We start from the raw sequence: 20,326 nt of genomic DNA, 5'->3' as shown, positions 1-20,326 counted from the left end.
CGGACTAAAATGGGAACGTGAATGCTGGACAGAGGGAAATTACCCATTCACACTATTTAAATACGGTTAAATAGCCTATTAAAATCACATTAATACTTTACGATAAATCTTCCAGATTTAAAGAGAACTGTTCAAGAGAGTTAAACATATTTGATAAAAGAAAAGTAGTAAAAAAAACTTTCACACAGACTATCTTTCTATACAGCAACACGATAGAGCAGCTTTGTTAGTTCTCATTTGTTTTTGTTAATTTTTTCACCTGTTTGGACAATTAGTCCCTCTGGTTCTGGATGCTGTGCAGCTCTTACTTTTGGAGAGTTCTTATGATGAGTAACAACTTGGAGCAACTGATTAGCATCACAAAAGCTCAAATAATATCTGAACTTTGACCTCAAATCCCAGAGGAGTTGAAAAGGAGGCTTCATGGATGCAGAGGGAGAAGGGGGAAGTCATAATAAGGGTTTTATATCCTACTCTATCATTCTAACCAACCAGACAACTTTCAAGAGTCGAACATTTTTGACTTTTGAAACTCAGAAATGTCCAAGTTTTTTCTAGAAAATTTCTGAAATTATTCTCAAAATGTCTTAAGTTTTTTGGTGGAAATGTACTCCTTTTTCTTCTACCTATAATGGCCCTAAGACGCCATTTTAGGAGTGACTTTTAATGAGAGAATTCAGGCATTTTATTCAGATGTCTTAGAGCAGGTATGCATTTAAAAGTTGCTGCTCTTGAGAACTACACCGCGAAAACACAAAATCTTTCCAAGTAGTTTTGTCTAGTTTCTAGTGCAAATATCTTAATACACTTAAAAATAATACAACACTAATTTATAAGTAACGTTTTCACAAGACTAGGAGACTGTTCTAAGACAATATTTTATTAAAAGGGATTAAAACAAACAAAAAAGTAATGGTTCAATTGACATATTATTTTACTTCTGAATACTTTTTAAAATCAATTTTAACAAATTGTTGATTTAAATAAGCTTAGAATATTCTTGAATTTGATTTGATAGGATTTCTGTTTAAGTGCAAATAATACCCAGTTTTATGGATATCTTTTCTAATTCATTAAACCACAATTTCAGACTTTAATGAAACCATTTTTAATATCAGAATTAGTTTGAAGCTCTGGTCAAGTCTGGTGATAGTAGAATAAATCTGAAAAAGAACAAATACTTTTTCAGAAACCTAATTGACAATAAACATAGAAATAAATAAATGGCTTGGAAGAAACAGTTTAATGTATGATTGAAAAATGTGACAGTACATAAAAAATGTAAAATAAATTCAAAATATATTTAAATAAAATGCAACAAGTAAAAAATTCCTTAAATAAATACACTGTGTGAAAAAAATTATGGAATAAAAAAGGAAACTAACAATAAAATTAGAAATGAAATGGATAAATTACATAAATACTGTTTAAAATGATAAATAAATATTAACTTACGTTACAGTATAACCAAATAAGTTGGGAAAGTTCTGGATGCAATATTTTGTACATCAATCACTTATTCAAGCTATTTATTTATTTCTATGTTTATTGGGAATTATGTGAGAATCTGTACTTCATATTATTATTATTATTACTTAATGTATAAATAATGACTCGGACTCGTCACACATTGAAAATAAATAAACTATATTTAACTAAGGTCAAGTTCATTTGATTAAAGACCTTCGTTTTCGTTCAGTAACACGTTACATCTCATGCCAAGTTTTCAAAAACAAGATTTTTTTTCTTCAATTTTTTCTGTTACATTTCATACAAAAAACTTCAGTTAATTCATTAGAATATTGACTAAATGTATATTTCTATCACATTATATTATAATAACTCAGTCATAGTTTTAAGACGGCGTAGTAGGACCATTCCAAGTAGAAAAAAAAGGAGAGTGTTCACCCAAAAAATTGGAAAATTTCAGATTAATCTCAGATATTTTCTAGAAAATACAAATTTGAAAATTCAAAATTATTATTGAGATTATTCTCAAAATTTCAGATTTTTTTTCTACCAAATTTTTGATTTTCTAGAAATGTTGAGATTAATCTAAAAAAAAATTTCTACCAAATTTTGCAGACAAGTTTTTTCTTCAAAAAGTCTGACTTTTCAAACTCAGCTATTTTTTCTGCATTTGAAACGATTTTTCAATCTCAAAATTTCCAAGTTTTTTTTTTTTTTTTTTTTTAACCAAAATTTAGAGTTTTCAAACTTATAAAATTCTCAAAACTCAAATGTGTTCAAATTTTAAACTCAGAAATTTTAAATTTTTTTCCACAAATATTTCTAAGGTTAATCTCAACATTTCTGAGCTTTTTCTGAAATTGCTAAATTTTTAAAATTAACTTTTTTTTTCTATCAATAACGGCCCTAATTCGCTGTCGTACAGGTTCCCTACAAAGGTTCAGGCAGAGACAAATCTTTTTTTAATTATCACATAAAACGAGTTCACAAAGAGACATTGGAGAGCAAGACCTGGGCAGGAGCAATGGGTGGGGGAGGGGGGACATGAACACGGACACGGAGATTTCACAGCGGAAACAAACTGGGGGATGAGCCGAACGGAGGAAACAGTGTTTCTGTGCAAATGTAGGAGACGGACTTAGAAAAATAAAAAAATAAAACGTCTCCATCAGGGTAGACCATGCTGCTAACACACAAACACACGGATTCATCATGCATGTCCGGAGCAACACAGAAACACAGAACACAGTGGGGGAGGGGCGAGGCGGCGGTGACCACCTCTATCTAAAGAACAGCTAAGACCCAACGGGCCGACAGTTAGTACAGAAGTTCACGGAAACACCGAGCAGTTCTGGTTCCGGCTACTGGGCAGTGTCTGGAGCACCGATTCCAACCGGTTCCGACCAGTTCCAATAAGCTCCAGCTGGTTCCAACCGATTTTGACCAGTTCCAGCCAGTTCTGACTGGTTCTGACCAACTACAACTGGTTTCGACTGGTTCCAGCTAGTTCTGGCCAGCTCCAGCAAGTTCCAACCGGTTCCAGCCAGTTAAGACTAGTTCCAACAAGCTCCAACCGGTTCCAGCCAGTTAAGACTAGTTCCAACAAGCTCCAACCGGTTTCGACTGGTTCCAGCTGGTTCTGGCCAGTTCCAACCGGTTCAAACCGATTCCGGTTTGGTTCCGGCCAGTTCCAAGCTGTTCCAACTGGTCCTGACTCATTCCCACCAGTTCATTTAATCTGTTCCAGCCAGTTCCAACCGGTTCCTACCAGTTCCTACCGGTGCTGCTCAGTTCTCCTGCAGCCAGACTGTCGGTTCCGTCATGTAAACATGCTACTTACACTTACAGAGCCTCCTTCACAGGGACTGGGTGTAGAAATGTACAGAGAGACGGTAAACACTGCGGCAGGAGGCGTGAACAGACAACATGGAGTGTATTGCACAAAACGGCCGCGCTCTGTTCACTCTGCGGCGCAGCTCATCTTTAAGAAAATAAATAAATCATCTCATCAGAATAGTTCTCCATCAACAGAAAGACGGCGATGGAAGACCGAACCGGCCAAAATCGAGAAAAAATATGCAAAAATTTATAACCAGATCGATAAATATATCAATATCTATGGAAGGTGAATTAAATTTTACATTTTTCCTGTTTTTTCCTCTATTAGACAAAAGAAACACTATTTTTTACTATTTTTAATAGAGCCTCCACCTATCTCATGATAGAAACAGAAACTTTTAAAATACACAATTTAATTAGTCAAAAAGGTAAAATAGGGGGCTGGTTTTCACTTAATGGGATTTCCAACATTAATCCTGGTATTAAAATAGTAAATACAGATAGATAGATAGATAGATAGATAGATAGATAGATAGATAGATAGATAGATAGATAGATAGATAGATAGATAGATAGATAGATAGATAGATAGATAGATAGATAGATAGATAGATAGATAGATAGATAGATAGATAGATAGATAGATAGATAGATAGATAGATAAACTAGATGTGGCAATGTTCGGATAGACATTCTAATATACATTTTGTCAGATTGAAACAAGTTTTTGAAAATAACCTTTAGGCTGTTATTAAACATACTTTTCATTAAGCCCACATTTCTGTATTAAGAATGTTTTTTTTATTGATCTGGTGTAATATTCTAATTTTAAATGTCATGTCTTCATTAGCTGTAAGTGGAAAATCATCATAGCATAAATAAAGACGTGCAAACATCCATCTATGTCTAATTAACCCATATAGTGTGCTTCATAATCAATCAACTTTATTTCCATACACAGTGGGAACCAAAGTGCTTTACATTAAAACAGAAAAATTAAAAGAATGTGATAAATATAAAATATACAATTATAAAAATAGAGAAACATAAAATAGTGTTGATTAAAAAATAATATTCTAATTTGTAGAATCAGTCTATATTAGAGCTGTGAGTTTAAGGTGTTATTTTGATTAATTACATTGAGTTTAATACTTTAATCATTTTAACTCAGTAAATCTATTTTTTCTTTTAAAAAATAAAAAAAAATCTAACTTTTCAAGACTTTAAAAAGTCTTGAAATCAGAACTTTTATTTTGGTCATATATGTCATTTTATTCAATAATGTAGCAAAATGTTGCTTAATTTGTCAATATATAGTTTTAGATTAAAATATGGTTAATTAGTTACAGATCTTGTAATTAACTTGATTAAACATCTCAATCCAGTCCCACTGCTACTTTTAATATTTTTGACATATTTTCTATTTATGAATTATTTACATTTATCAAATTGCATTTTTTTCCTAATTTTGGCAGTTTCAGCCTTCCATATAGGGCAGCAGACTGTTTAAATGTTGCAAGGTTTGGATATCTTTCACCGTTGGATCGGCTCAGGAGCGTGGAAAACAAATCAAAACCTAATCCACTGACATGTCGAATGACGTCATCGGCTCTTCATGCCGATGCTAATCTGAACGTCGCCTGGAAATATAAAAAAAGTCTACCTTGGCTTCACCTGCAAGGAAAAGATACAAAATCCCTTTTAGAAAGTTTACAAAGTGTTATTGTGGGTAAACGACTCAAATCTGCCATGATATCGTAACAGTGTTGACGTGTTGAGCAGTCTTAGGGTGACGTTTACAGTATGTAAGAGCTACAAAATAAAAAAGGATTTTTACTGATTTCTCATTGACTCAAGCTGCTACTGAACGCAACTCTGACCTCATAATGACTCCTGTTGTTTCTCTGCATCTTCCTTCACCTTGGAAGTTAAAAACCCTGAAATGTCAGTTTAATTTTAATCTGAGGAGGGTTTTTTATTTCCTTTTTTTTTGGCGCGGTTCAGGGTTTTGTTCCTCGCAGTCTGTTTAGCTGCCGGTAGTTTCAGTAGCTTCAGAGTTAAAATACTGAACAACAATAATAACATTTCAACTGGTACTTCCTGCTTCTCCTTCTCCAAACGTCTATTTCTACTGGATCCAGTGTTACATTATAGCAGAACCAGCTTTAAATATTGCACAGAACTAAAGTTTAACACTGTTAGAGACAGCCGGGGCGGTTTGTACAGCTAAAGCCTGAAAACCACATTTATGTGAGTTTTTTTCCCTTAAGGCATCTTTGCCATGCGAGCATCAACGTGAACGTGTTGATGGCTGGAATGAGTTTCTAAATGGCAGATTTTCTGTAAACTAATACTGTTGTGTCGTCCTACTGCTGCAGCAGTGGATGAGTCCGTTAGCATGCATGCTAACTGAGCAGACGGCTCAGAATCACAGGTGGATTCTGGGTATTTCCCTTTTAACAAGTTGGTTGTGTCTTGTGCATGCAAAACCGTCCTCCGACAGAGACTAGGCGCTAAAGAGACACGTCTAAACTCATTTCCCTGCTAATTAATCACATTTTGGGACTATTTTTCCTCCTCTGAAACGTTTTCAGCGTCCGGTCTATTTACAGCGCACGTGGAGGGCCTGCTGTAGTAAACGTGTGATTTTAGCGTTTTGTAAACATTTGACTCGTTTTTTCTCCACCTCCTCGGCGTAAAAACATGAAAGTCGCTGCAGACGGGAGGGAATATGTTTCATCTTTTAGACCAGCAGTGAACCCGGCATGACGTCACAGCCCAGCTCACTTTAATACCTGCTCAGTTTCTCCTCCAATTATCTGTTTACATATGAACACGTGTCTGTCGTCGAGTCGCGTTAGACCGGCCTCTGCGCTCTCCTGAAACTAGAAGCCCTTGATGTGGCAGTAGGCCTCCAGGCTGGAGAAGAAGATGTAGAGCAGCCAGAGGCCGAGGAAGAGCATGGTGGTGAGCAGGCGCGACGCCCTGGGGCCGCCCAGCTCGCCGCCGATGGAGGGCCGGCGCCGGAACAGCAGCACCGCCATGCAGATGAACGCGAAGATGGTGAAGAGTGTGACGGAGAAGGCCAGCGAACCCGGGTCCACCTTGAACTGCTTCCCCTTGATGGCCCAGTAGATGGCGGCCACCGACCACGCCACGCCGATCCCCAGGAAGACATTGACGGCGTTGCTGCCGGTGACGTTGCCCACAGACGCGTCGGCATGCTGGTCCTGGATGGCGGCCACTTTGCTGGCGAAGGTGTCTGCAAGGAGAGGAGCAGAAAATATTTCACCTGTGGACAGCAGAACCGAACAGGCACTGAGGATCACAGGGGTTTGCTTTGCTGAAAAATTCAAAATGGCGGCCATTTTTCAAGATGGTCGTCAAGAAAAATTTATTTCTGCACTAAACTTGCCAATATTTCTAACAAATTAATGACTTGGGTGTCAAGTCATACATATTTAGAACCATGAAATCATAGATATTTTCTTGATCTTGTGTTTCCTTTTTTGGGAGGAAATATTTTCAAAATGGCTGCCATTGTTGTAATGAAAAATACATGTTTGCACTGAAGTCGGCAGTAGTTATTTCCAGTTGAGGCCACAGTTAACCAAACGGTTAAGTTCCCTAACAACTAACTCGCTAAGGAAGAATCTTAGCTATGCTAATGGTTAGCTATGCTAATGGTAAACTGCTAAACACAAAATAAGGATAAATAGCAGAAATTAACACTGGACCTCTAAAGACACAAAAAATTATCAGTAGCTAAAGCTAAATTGCTAAGCATAAAAAATTAGCAGAATCAATCAATCAATCTTATTTATACACCACCCTCCACACTAAAAGCAGCACATAGTCATCAATAAAAAACAAACAAAAACAAGCAATTATCCATCGCAACCCCACATAGAAAAACCCAGAACTGCATGAAAAATGCACAGCTAAGCAGAAATTATTCGATTCAGGAAATACAGTTAAAACGTCGGATCTTGAATCTCTGCTCTTAAAGACGGCGACATTTTCTATGGCCCTCAGGTTCTCTGGCAGACCGGGGGCCACAACGCTGGGAAAAAAAAAGCTAAACTGCTAATTACAAAACTGTCAGCAGAAGCCAATACTAAACTGCTAAACACAAATAAATTGTACAGAAACTAACAGTAACTCGCTGAACATATGTAAAGTTGTACAGAGACTAATGATAAGTGACTAAAAACATAAACAAAATCGCAGAAGCTATCAATAAACTCCAAAATCAACTGAAAAGACCAGATAAGTTGAAAAACGACCACAAAAAGACACAATCACACAATAAACTAAAATAAAAATACAACCATGCAAAAAAAGCAACTGAAAATAATCCAATAATCTGAAAAAAAATCACATATTGCAACCACAGTCATTTTCAAGCAAAGATATTACAAACAAAGAAGCAAAGACAGAAAACTCCAACTAGTCCAAAAATGAAGATATAGACAGATATATAGATATATAATATAGATATAATGAACATAAAGGAAGCAGAGAAACATGAGGCCCACCTGGGATGGAGGTTCCCAGAGCCACGAACACCACGGCGGTCACGGAGTCCTGCAGCCCCACGGTGCAGCCGAAGTGCGACGCCAGGTCGCCGATGATGGCGGTGAGGAATCCGATGACGCTGATGGACACGACGAAGCAGGCCCAGCCGTTCCAGTACTCTGTGGGCGGGACGCAGGCGAACAGAACCTTCCAGAAGACGGTGAGGAAGTGCATGACGTAGTCGTAGCAGGACGGGAGCCGCTCCTCTCGCCCCTCCTCCTCATCGTCTCCATCACCTGCAGCAGAGGTCAAAAGGTCAAAACCTTCAGATTGGATCAAATAACGCCTGCAGTGGCTGATACTGCCACTAGAGGGCGGACTCTAATTGAAACCTGGGACATCAGCAAAAGATGCCCTTTTTAAGCCAACTTAAAAAATATATTAGACAAGAAGATCCTCCTGTGTTATAAGTGAAAAGAACTAGTGCTTTTTTAAAAATTGAAATTCAAGAATTATTGATGTACAACAAGTTTGTATATGTTGCTCATAAGTTCGTTTTGTCTTATTTTAAGTGTACTAAGATATTTGCTCTAGAAAATAGACAAAAATGCTTAGTAAGAGTTTGTATTTTTGCAGTGTTGTTGACTTAAATAAAACAAAGTTTATGCCCTAAATCAGAAGCTGCTTCTTGTTAAACCAGCTTTTAACCACCAAACAAATCTCCGTATCTGTGCTTCATTATTTCATCTGCAACATGAGAGCTTAGAGATAATAAACCAACATATTACCACGTATTTTTAGTTTTTACAGCAAATTTCTTAGTTAATCTGAAATAAGACAAAACAAACTCACTTTTCAGCGAGAGTTGGGAGCTTTTTTAGAGTAAATAATTCCTTCATGTTGATGAAAAGTACTAGTTCCACTGGGAGATTATTTCACATACAAAATGGAAAAAAATGTCTTGCTATAAATCTGCCAGATTAAGCAGTACTTTTCCCACTAATTTTAAGGAATTATTTACTCTAATCAAGCTCCTATATTTTGATTAAAAGTTACTAATAAGCTAGTTTTGTCTTGTATCAAATGAACTAAGATATTTGCACTGCAAACTAGACACGACATTTGACATTCTCTGTAAAAATGACTATTCTTTCCAAACCGTGGCGCCAAATAGCGGCCATAAAGACACAATAATAACATCTTTATTAGACTCATCATTGCACAGACTCAGACTGGTCTGAGCAGCTGATGCTAAACTGGGACCAGCTGGACGCAGACGGCCATGTTGAATCACCTGCGCTGACGGTGACCGCCTCCACAAACTGCTCCCTCCAGGAGTGAGTGCCGATGACCAGCGCCAGGTTGGTCTTCTTGATCAGCTTGTCCACGGTGCTCTGCCAATCAGAAGCAACAATTCATAAATCTTTAAAGTTTCAGTATGAAACCTTTATAAAAACGTTCTTTTTTTAAAAAACATATTTGTTGAAACTGTCACTATGTCATGACGGTTTATTACGCGACAAATAAGCTGTGGAAAAATCAAGCCTTGTCCCAGTATTAATGAAAAACAACCAATCAGAGCCAGAAGGCGGGTCTTAGCCCTGTTATTTGCTCTTCTCTGCTACACTGCAGCTAGCATAGCATGATGTTCTAACAGACGTGAAAAATATGTATTTTTATACGCTACATGTTCTTTATTGTTGAGCAGGTAAAACAAAAAACAACAACAAACAGTCCCACTAGTCTGACACTTTGCTTCGTCCACATGGTTTGGGATCCTGGCTGTTGAGAAACGATTTCCTTCTGGGGATGTGGCCTGAGGTTTTAAATTTTACCCAACTGTTTACGTTCGCCGTATGTAACGAATCAGTTCTATGAAGCTATGAAGCTAAATGGAAATTCCCTTCGCTGCAAACAACCAGGGAGATGTGCCGATCCGAACGAGGCGGCTGTAAATGTTAATTCAATATGTAGAAGTGTGACCAACCAGGACTGAACGGCTTCGTTCACTTCCTCCGCTGTCATCGCCAAACTACAGGCAAACTACAGGCAAAGTACAGGCAAACTACAGGCAAAGTACAATTCTAAAATAGCAGAAAATGAAAGTCATCATTTACAACTACTCCTTCTGTTTGCTGATTGAAAATCCAGGTGAATGGGATTTTCACCTGCTGACTGTGCTGCGACATCAATTTCAGAAATTTAATTAAAAAACAATGAAATTTTCATGTTTTTTCTAGAAGATTTCTCAAAATTTCTGAGATTTTCTTTTAATTTAAAAATAATATTTACCATTTATTTTTCTTGTAATGTTGAAAATTAAATGCTTTTTTCTTTGTTAACATTAGCTTCCACATCCTGCAGAAGAAAATGTATTCATCCTGCTTTGTGCATGTTTTATGTTTTTCTTAAACAAACAAACAACTAAAAGTAGAAATAAAACGGTGATTTTAAAAAAAAATTACCTCAAAAACTAATATATAAATATTTATATAAAAACTATGGTTGTCTTTTCTCAAAACATTTGTGGCTCTAGACAAGTTTTCTTTGGCTGGACTTTAGGGGGGTTGTAGAGGCTGCAGTTGCAGTGCAACCAGGTGGCCAGTAGAGGGCAGCACAGGGAAAGGAATGACTCGGCACCTTGAACTCGTAGGACTCCTCGATGACGACCTCCAGGCGGCTGTGCTCCCCCAGGATGGGCTTCCCCATCTCAGCGATCCGCCGGGCCTCCTCCTCCTCGGCGCTCAGCTGCCCCTCCGCCGCCTCTGGAGGGGCAGGAGGGTAAAAACACATAAACAACCAGAGCAATGAGCTTCAAAGATGGCCGTCACGGCTTTCTCCTAAATCCAGGATCAATAACAGATTAGGCTTCAGCGTTTTGTTAATCCCTGTGAAGTCATGTTTGTTCTCAAAGCCGGGATCACAAGCTGGTCTGAACTCTGGAGCGTTTCAGCCGGATGTGAGGATGAAATCTGACAGAAACAAACTTTAATCTCCAGACTTAATAAATACTGAGTCATGAAGCTTTTAATTCATAACAGTTTAGAGTTTAGTTCATAAACTAAACTATGAGTTCAACAAATGAGGTTCAAGATGATGACAAATGGACAAATGGTTTCTATTTGAACAGAAATGGATGGATGGATGGATGGATGGATGGATGGATGGATGGATGGATGGATGGATGGATGGATCATTGATTCATGATGAAAGGTGGAGAGTCTAATAAATATAATCTAATCATTTTAATCGCGCCCCAATAGAACCAAACCGATTGGTCACATTATCTCCTTCTCTGTGTTCTGGATTGATAATTTGTATTGATAATCTGAACCCAGCTCTCCTCTAATCCCAGAGGAAAGGCGGGTTAAACAGGAAACCAGTTAATCTGAGGAGCAGCAGAGCAGAGCAGGAAGCAGCAACTGTTTCTGTTTCTGCTGGGCTCACACTCACTCCCAGTCCATCTGCCGGCTCCTGGCCCAGTCTGGTACTGGTCCTCCGCCAACCAATCAGAGCTCACGTTGGACGAATAGCCCAAGGAGCCAATCAGGGGACGGTACACAGACAACGAGCGCTCTGAGGTTCCTGACTGCAGCAGGACGCTTGCTCTGTCAAACCTCTGCTGCTCTCGGTTTTAAACATGATCCATCTCTGTTGCCGTAGTTTTGTAACTACTGTATTTTGACAGGAAGTGTTGTTTATATTCAGATATTTGTCAGTGCAGGAGATCTGGGACCAGAAGACGTTTACACACAAATCACAACATTTTTACCAAATACATTTGTTTAGTTTCTTGTGGAAATATTTTAGTTCACTTGAGATAAAACAAAATCTACTTAAAAAGAAGATTTTCAGCAAGACATAGGAGTTTGTTTAAAGTAAACAATTCCTTAAAATGTGTGAAAAAGTACGACTCAAACTGTCAGATTATTTCACTTTTATCAACTAATATTCCCGTGTTTTAAGTGAAATAATCTGCCAGTGGAACTGGAACTTTTTTTTAAATGAATATCAAGGAATTATTGACTTAAACAAGCTGTTATATTTTGCTGAAAAGTTATTTGTAAATTTGTTTTGTATTATTTTAAGTTTACTAAGACATTCGCACTAGAAACTACACAAAAATACATGGTAAGATTTTGTGTTTTTGCAGTGCAATGCTGGGATTCCTGCTGCTTGTTGGTGAAAATAAATGAATCTTCAACGGAAATGTTGAAGTTATGCAGGTAAAACAGAAATTATGATCTGACTGGAGCCACTTGAGAGCAGACAGAGAGCGGAGTCGGGCTGAATTTATCCTCCGACTCCTTTAATCGGAGACAAATCTGCTGCTGCTCCTCTGATAGTTGAATATGTAGGACAATTTTCTGTGATTTAATGTGAGATGTCACTGGGCTGCGCTGCAGTCTGAATGTGACAGAACCTAATCCGCATTACGTTCTGATATTCTATGTAAAAATAAAACGTGAAAATAATTAGGAGATTAAGCTGAACACACATTTTCTGACCAGTCTAATGAGGTTCGGCTGAAAGCAGGAGGAATAATCAGACTTACCTTGATTAAGCAGCAGAGCTGAGGACAAAATAACACAAGAGTCATCAGTTATTCTTCATAAGAAACATGAAAAGTTTAACAGCTCCACTGACAGATCATTTCACTTATAATATATAGATAAAAAGAAGCACCGTAAACTAGTTCCAGCTCAAGATTATTTTTTATATATAATAAAATGTTTTTCTGTTTGAAGTGATTAAAAAATACAATATGAAAAAAAATTAGCTATATTGTGCTAAATTTGATGAATAACTCGTTCTACTGGCTGATTAGTTCACTATTAAAACAAACTCGTAAAAAGTTGCTGAAATGTTACTTTTACGTTAGTTTAAAGTAACTAAGTTACTTAGTTAAAAGTAAGTAAGTTACTTTTAACAGGAAGTGTTGTTTCTATTCTTTTAGTACTTTTAGTTAGCTAAAACTATGCGTTTAATAGATGAACTAGTTTTTAGTTCATTTAAAAAAAAACAATTTAGTTTTAACTCACTATAAGTGTAAATTTTAAGTGCAATTGAAATTTATTTTAACTACTCTTGACATATTTAAAAAGTAATAATGCATTTGCATTAGAAACTTGACTAAAAATACTTGCAGTTTTCAAAATTGCTTACAAATATTTCTAAAGTAGAGAGTAAAGTAAACCACAAAACTTAAGATAAAAATGTAAGTTTGTTGTAAATGTAACTCTGTGAATTGGAGTAATCTTGTCTCACCTGAGATTCCTCTCTTCAGCCAGCGCGGCTCCTCCAGAACGATGAAGAAGTTTTCATGTTTTTCATACTCTTCATCATCGATTATCCTCACCTGGAGGGTCTGACTGCAACGAGCACAAACAGAGTAGTGATGTGTCGGTCGCGAACGATCCGGCTCTAAGAGCCGGCTCTTTGAAGTGAACGATTGGAACCGGCTCCACAATGGGAGCCGTTTTAGGATCCTATTTGGGAGCCGGTTTTTTTCTACAGTATATCGCTGTCTCTCCGCCTCCCTGTCGCTGTGCTTGTGCTCTGCAAGTGCCAGAGCCGATAGTTTTTCCCCACATCGTTTTTTTTTGTCCTGCGGTGCCTCGCTGTCTCTCCCCTCCTTCTCCCTCTCCTTGCGCGTTTTGCTCTTCTGCCAGTGCTAGAGCGGAGAGTTTTTTTCCCTCGGTCCACTGCCCTCATGTCAAGCGTGTGCTCCACACATCTGACCAATCACACATAACACTGAATATTATTGATATTTGTATTGTGGCACCTTTTCTGTTATGAAGCTGCTTTGATACTTTTTCGTATTGTGGTGGGTGTTTGTATTTATATTTAACTGTTTAATTTATTTTAAGTTATTTTTGTGGAAGTGGTGCTATTTTGTGATAATTTAATTGGTTATAATAAAAGGTTTATTTATAGAGCATTGTTATGCAGCATTTTTACTCATCATAAGTGCTTAACAATGTCAATAATGAAACAAAATATTATAAAATTAGGTTTAAGCTATTAATTAATTAATAATATCAAAAATATATATGGGGAGCCGTTTGGGAGCCGAAAGAGCCGGCTCTCCACAGTAAGAAGAGCCATTAGAGCCGCATCTCGAAAAGGAGCCGAAAATCCCATCACTAAAACAGAGCGTCAGCGCCGCCAGGCAGTGAACGCCTTCCACCAGCAGGGGGCGATCGCTGCCGGAGCGAAACACGAACTGGTTTCCGTTTTCTGTTTCTCTGATGGCTGCCAGCTGACTGTCTGAGCCGAACGTAACAACACAGTTAATAGGAGCTAGTTATATTTACATGAGTAGCTTTTTGGAAATAAATTACTTTTAGTAGTATTTTTACTTTTACTTGAGTAAAACCTCTGGATCTTCTCTCTAAAATATACAACTTTAATGTTCTGAAAGCAAACTACAGAGTTCAACCAGTCCACCGAAAATGTGACTTCTTTTTTTTTTCATTTTTAAGCCTGAACGTCCACCGAGTTATGAACACGGAACATTTATAGCCTTGAAATGAGTTTGTATTTTACTGCACTGCCATGATTTCACTTAAAAAAACAAGATGTAATTGGATTCATTCAGGAGGAATTCACCGGGTTTTTTTATTTACATGGTGAGTAAAATGCTGCTGCGTCATCAATCTGCAGCCATAGTGCTACATAAAGTCACGCTAATCTCTGTTAGCATTCCTGCTAACGGCAGGGGAACATCCCTCCAGTGAGCGCTGATGAATTAATGATGAGACGGCTGTCTGGAGCCACAGAGGTTAGAAACAGGACCGAAGGCAGGGAGGTTCAAAACCAGAGAAGAAGACAGGAATTAATTAAAACAATGACTGAACGGGTTAAAAACGCAGAAAAGTTAAGCTTAAAGTGGGTAGATGACAAATATCTGTTGTTCTTATTTTAATTGTTCAGTTCGCTTTAATCCAACTCCAGTCCGTTTGCCTAGTCAAAGTCCGATTTGTTTGGTGAGGTGTGAATGCTAATCAAACTCTGGTCCGCCTACAAACTTCGGCCTGGGTTTGGTTGAAGTGAACTCTGGTTCAGTCTGAATGCATATAATCAGCAAAGGGACTGGAGGCAGGAAGCCAAAAGCAGGAAGTGGACAACAGCACAGGGCATTCTGGGTAAAAACAACCAGAACAAACTAGCTAGCCTACCTATAGCTGGAGAAATGGCTCATAGTTTTTAGCAAGAAACTAAAGAGAAATCCTGCAAAAGCTAAAATTTTACGCTGCTTCAGTTTTGTCTACATTTGTGCAGAAGGACGTTGCACTTTTTCCCTCAGAATTCTGAAATTTTCTCATAATTTTGACTTTTTTCCACAGAATTCTGACTTTGATCTAATAATTCTGCTAAAAAATGTTTCCTGTTCAGTTGCCCTCTCCGTAGCTCTGTGTGCGTTTCCGTGGTGACAGCTGCTGTGCCTCACGTGGTTTGGTCGTTGGTGAACTCCAGCTCCCCGCGCGCCTCCTCGTAGTCCTCCCCCGCCATGGCGCTGCCCGACTCGGTGTGGTACGGCAGAACCACGGTGCCTCTGGCGCCCGAGTTTCGCACCACCGTCACCTCCATGGTGCCCACGCTCTCGCTCACGCGCACCAGGCGCTCGCCGAACGTGAAGATGCCGGCGTGGTCGTCGTCCAGGATGGTCACCGTGGCGACCAGGGGCTCGACCAGCCGGGCTTTGGGCGCGCTGCCCGCCTCGTCGCTTTCGAACATCCCCTCGGCGTCGCCGACTCTCAGGTTGAGCAATCGGACGAAGAAGTGTTCGTCTTCTTCGAAAATGTCGTCGTCGATGATGCCGACCTGCAGACGCACAGAGGCAGAATTAAAAACTTTCATTTCCCAGTGGACCAAACTGTCACTACAGGTTTCTGACTTGGTTTAAGAAAATTTGACTCAAATTCTGTTGTCAGATTAAATATTTGTTGGTTAAATTTACCAGGATTTTTCACCAAACCCTCAACAAGCTGACAAACTTTCTCTGAGCAAGTTAAGTAGATAAAGCTTCAGAAATTTTGACATTAATCTCAGAAATTATCTAGAAAAAACTTGGAAATTTGAAAAGTAAAACATTTGCTAAAAAAAAAAAACCTTCAAAATTTGTACATTCATTTCAGAAATTTTCTAGAAAAATGTGGAAATTTCAGATTGATTAATCAAAAAATTGATAGAAAAAATTAAAACATTTTGAGATTAATTGCCATGAGCTTCAAGAAAAACCCTAAAAGTTAAAAAGTTGCTCCAACAAAAATCTAAATTTTGATCATAATCTCAGAAATTTTCTAGGGAAGACTTGGAAATTTCTTTGTGTGGAAAGTCAGAGATATTTGACTTTTGAAACTAAACCCTTTAGAAAAATTCTGCGATAAACCTCAAAATTTTTGTTTGGATGTTAAAAATTTTCTAGAAAAAGAGCCAAAAAAATTTAGATTATTGTCAGAAATTTTCTTGAGAAAAACAAAGGAATTCATAAGATTGAATCGTCAAAGATTTGTCGGAAAAAACGCTGAAGTTTTGACATCAATCTCAGAAAAAAGGTGCAAATTTCTGAGTTAAAAATTTGCTAGAAAAAATAAGAAATTCAGAAGTTAATCTGAATTTTCTTTTAGAAAAACTCAGAAGTTGAAACAGTTGAAAACATTATGATGTTGTGAAACATTTGCTTTAAAGTAAGGTTGGATAGAAACCGGGACGTTGGTGTGTGTGTTGTGAAGGTTTTGTGTTTGTCCTCCTGCTGCGGCTCCTCGCCTCGCCCGCTGCGACTCTCATCGTGAATCAATCCCTCTTTCCTTTCACTTTGATCATCTTGGATTTTGCGTCCAGCCTGCAGGATCTTCTGTCTGTGCGCCTCCATGATGTGAAGCCGCTTCCTGCACCGCCGCAGAGCCTCGGTTTGAGTTTTTTTCCACATGCAACCTGCTGCTGCAGCAATAATTCAGCTTTCACTTTCAGCATCTCTTTTGTAAAAGTGGCTGAGAGGTCCAGCAGCGAAACGAGCCGCAAGCCAAAGTTATTATCAATAAAAATAACAAAAACTGAAACGGAGAAAACATTTTTTTGTTAATTGAATTAAATTAAAACGGTAATTAATGTGGAGAAACTGTAACTAAATGGAGCTAATTTTAGTTTTTAAACTTAATTAAAACATACTGAAATTAGAGACGATATTCTTTGTTTTCATGTTTTGAATCTATTGGACTTTTGAACTGAAGAGAAAAGTATTTTTTTTTTTACAGTTTTGGCTTAATTATTGCTCTGAATATGTTTTTGAGTCTGTATACTCTAGTTAACAATTAATCAATTATTGTTTCAATAATATTTAATCCAGTTAAACATTTCAGCCCTATAAATGAGCTAATTTTGTTTTATTTTGATAGAAAATAACTTTTAGTTTGCTGTTTTAATCCTTCCAGTTTTTCTAATTATTCAGAACTTTTTGAATGTTCTGAGTATCCAAACTTTCACCTCAATGCTCTAAATTTAGATTAATGTATTGAAAGAATTAATTATGTCTTTCAAACTTTAACTGGGTAAATTTTGATTGCTTTAGCATGAGAAAAATAGCAAACACAAAGCGTTGTATTTCTCAAAATGAGAAAATGATGACTAAATGTAACTACTTGTGATTTATTCAGGCTCATATCTGCTGCTCTGGAGCCAAACTGGAATGAAAAAAGCTTTTAAGAGGCAAATCTGTTCAGGTCAAAGCTTTAGAGCTTTAATTGCTCTGTGTTTCAGATAAGCCATTCCTCTCTCTGACGATCAATTTCTCATAAAGACGCTCAAAGATAAAATCAGAGCGAGGGAGAGAAACTCATCGATCCGCTCTCAGACCCCATAAGTCAGTTTTTATCTTAAACAGATCTCATTTTTAAGCCTTTTTAACCGTGACTTCCAGCTGTTTTTTTTCTGTTTTAGCCAACAAGAGTCGGATCTTACCACCGCATGTCAGGGCCGTTACGTTTCATAAAAAAACAAATGGAGAAATACATTTCTGCCAAAAGTATCAGAAATTTTCTAGAAATAAATATGACATTTCTGAGTCCAAATGTCAAAAAAAACTCAAATTGTGAGATTAATTTTAGAAACTTCCAGAAAAGAACCTGGAAATTTCTAAGTTTGAAATTGAAAAAAATATATATATATTTTTATCATAGTATTTTTCTAGACAATAACTTTGACATTTTCTGAGTTTCAAAATTGGAAAATGATAAACTTTTGAGACTCAAAAATGTCCTTGTCTTTTCTAGACAATTTGTGGGATAATTATTTTATAACAGAATCAATTTTCCTTGTTTTTTATAGAAAAGTTCTGGAATTTCTGAGTATTCTGGCAGAAATGTACTCTTATTTTTCCTCTATGTAAGACGGGCCTGCCACACCACCGCAGAATCTTTTTATGGTTTTATTCGCGCTGCGACTCGCCTTGATCTCTTTCCGAGTGTCTCCGGGTTTGAACACCAGCGTTCCCTCGCTGTAGTCGTAGTCGGACCCGGCGTTGGCTGAACCGTCTTCGGTTCTGTAATCCACGTAGAAAGTGTTCTCCTCCAAACCGCCTGCAGACCAAAAACACGACGACAGTCATTTAAATATTTAAATATCCTTCAAACATGAAGGAATGGTGCAAAATAAAGAAACCTTAAGGTTCTGCATATAAAGTCATATTTTATTAAAAACCAAAAGTTCTCATCAAACTGAGCAGACATGAGAACGACAGAGTTTAGGGCCAGACTAAAAGATTTTTTACTCTTATTTATGAGAATAAAACTGATATCACCAGAATAAACTCGCAATATGACAATAAAAGAAATGTACGATCAAATTAAAATATAACAAAATAAAGTCATAATAGTAATATGAGAATAAAGTCACAATATGACCAGAATAAAGTCACAATATTACAAGAATGAAGTTATCATTTTAAGAGACCTCCTATGCAAAAAATTATAAAAATTTAAAATAAGGATTATTGAGAATCTTGTAAAATTAAAATTCAAAAATGATGAAATATCTTTTAACACATCAGTGGCCAAACTTTCAAACTTTTGACCAAACGGCTGTTTCTCCTAAATTTCTGACTCTCCTCTGGTAATATTTTATCTTTATTCTCATATCATCATGACTTTATTCCTCATGTTGTTGTTATTTTTTTTCCCATCCACTGAAAGGCCATCGCCTCCCAAGATGGCTGACCTCAGGCATCGTCTACACATGTCTCATGTTGTTTGTCTTTTTATTTTGTTTTTGGATGGGCTGGAATGAAATGTCAATTTTCCACCTGAGGGAATAATGAGGGATATTTTATTTTACTCTTGTAAAAAGCGATAGAATAATTATCTTACCTGTCATAATGTGTCATAATTACTCCTGATGTCAGGATCTGTGTTTTTCTGTTTATTTTGAGTTTCTGTGTCCTTGAGTCTCTTCGTTGTCCTGTCCTCCCCTTGATTGTTCCCAGGTGTGTCTCGTCTCTGTGATTACCCTCCCATGTATTTAACTCCACCTGTGTTCTTTGTTCCTCGTCGGGTCCTCGTCAATTATTCGTCAATGTTAGCTTCTGTCGTCAGTATTTCCATGTGCCTGCTGTTCGTTGTTGGACTTATTTATAATTAAAATCATCATACCTGGGTCCGCTGCATCTGCCTCACCACTCCACCTCACACCGCTTCATGACAGAAGGACCCGACCATACCGAACGGTGAGACTGCAGCATATGGCCCAGCACGACCAGGAGGCATGGTTCCAGCAGCAGTTGGAGTTGGCTCAGCGGGATCTCTACAAGGACGTAGAGATCCTGCCATCTCCGCTGCTGCTGGAGGAGATGGGACTGGACTCAGACTATACCCTGGCATTTAGAAAATGTCAGATCCCACCAGTCACCACCCCAAAGCCCTCCGGATTCGGCCCCCGCCGTTACTCACGCCGGGGGAGACAGCGACGTGAGCCGCCGGTGAACCCGGCCCCTCGTCGCCTTCCGGATCCGTCACCTCCGCTGTCAGCCCGGAGACGGCGACGTGAGCCGCCGGCAGACCCGGCCCCTCGTCGCTTTCCGGAGCCGCCACCTCCACGGTCAGCCCGGAGACAGCGACGTGAGCCGCCGGTGCACCCGGCCCCTCGTCGCCTTCCGGAGCTGTCGCCCCCGCAGCCGTTACCAAGGCTTCGCTGCGGCTCGCCTCCGCTGCCGGTTCCTAGGCTTCGCTGCGGCTCGCCCCCGCGGCCGGTTCCCAGGCTTCGCTGCGGCTCGCCCCCGCGGCCGGTTCCCAGGCTTCGCTGCGGCTCGCCCCCGCGGCCGGTTCCCAGGCTTCGCTGCGGCTCACCCCCGCGGCCGGTTCCAAGGCTTCGCTGCGGCTCGCCTCCGCGGCCGGTTCCAAGGCTTCGCTCCGGCGCACCCGAGGCCGAGTCAGCCGGCGTTCCAGCCGGCGCACCCGAGGCCGAGTCAGCCGGCGTTCCAGCCGGCGTCCCTTCCGAGACT

General features: G+C 38.8%; 1 protein-coding gene across 2 annotated transcripts in view; it reads right to left on the bottom strand.

Annotated features, from left to right (window-relative positions):
- Window positions 1-4,548: 4,548 nt before the first annotated feature.
- Window positions 4,549-20,326, bottom strand: part of LOC102224098 (sodium/calcium exchanger 2-like) — a 98,189-nt gene continuing 82,411 nt past the window's right edge. For both annotated transcript variants that reach the window (XM_023351601.1, XM_023351602.1), the window contains 8 exons: window positions 18,280-18,410; window positions 15,284-15,657; window positions 13,096-13,199; window positions 12,383-12,400; window positions 10,468-10,592; window positions 9,122-9,221; window positions 7,848-8,123; window positions 4,549-6,571 (listed from right to left, as the gene is read on the bottom strand). In XM_023351601.1, coding sequence (XP_023207369.1) covers window positions 6,195-6,571; window positions 7,848-8,123; window positions 9,122-9,221; window positions 10,468-10,592; window positions 12,383-12,400; window positions 13,096-13,199; window positions 15,284-15,657; window positions 18,280-18,410 — 1,505 coding nt within the window. In that variant the 3' untranslated portion in view covers window positions 4,549-6,194. The remainder of the gene's footprint in view (window positions 6,572-7,847; window positions 8,124-9,121; window positions 9,222-10,467; window positions 10,593-12,382; window positions 12,401-13,095; window positions 13,200-15,283; window positions 15,658-18,279; window positions 18,411-20,326) is intronic.

Source organism: Xiphophorus maculatus, chromosome 18 (assembly GCF_002775205.1).
Source record: "Xiphophorus maculatus strain JP 163 A chromosome 18, X_maculatus-5.0-male, whole genome shotgun sequence".
Lineage (NCBI taxonomy): Eukaryota > Metazoa > Chordata > Actinopteri > Cyprinodontiformes > Poeciliidae > Xiphophorus > Xiphophorus maculatus.
The sequence above is the reverse complement of the archived record's forward strand: the minus strand, read 5'-3'. Positions and strand labels throughout refer to the sequence as shown.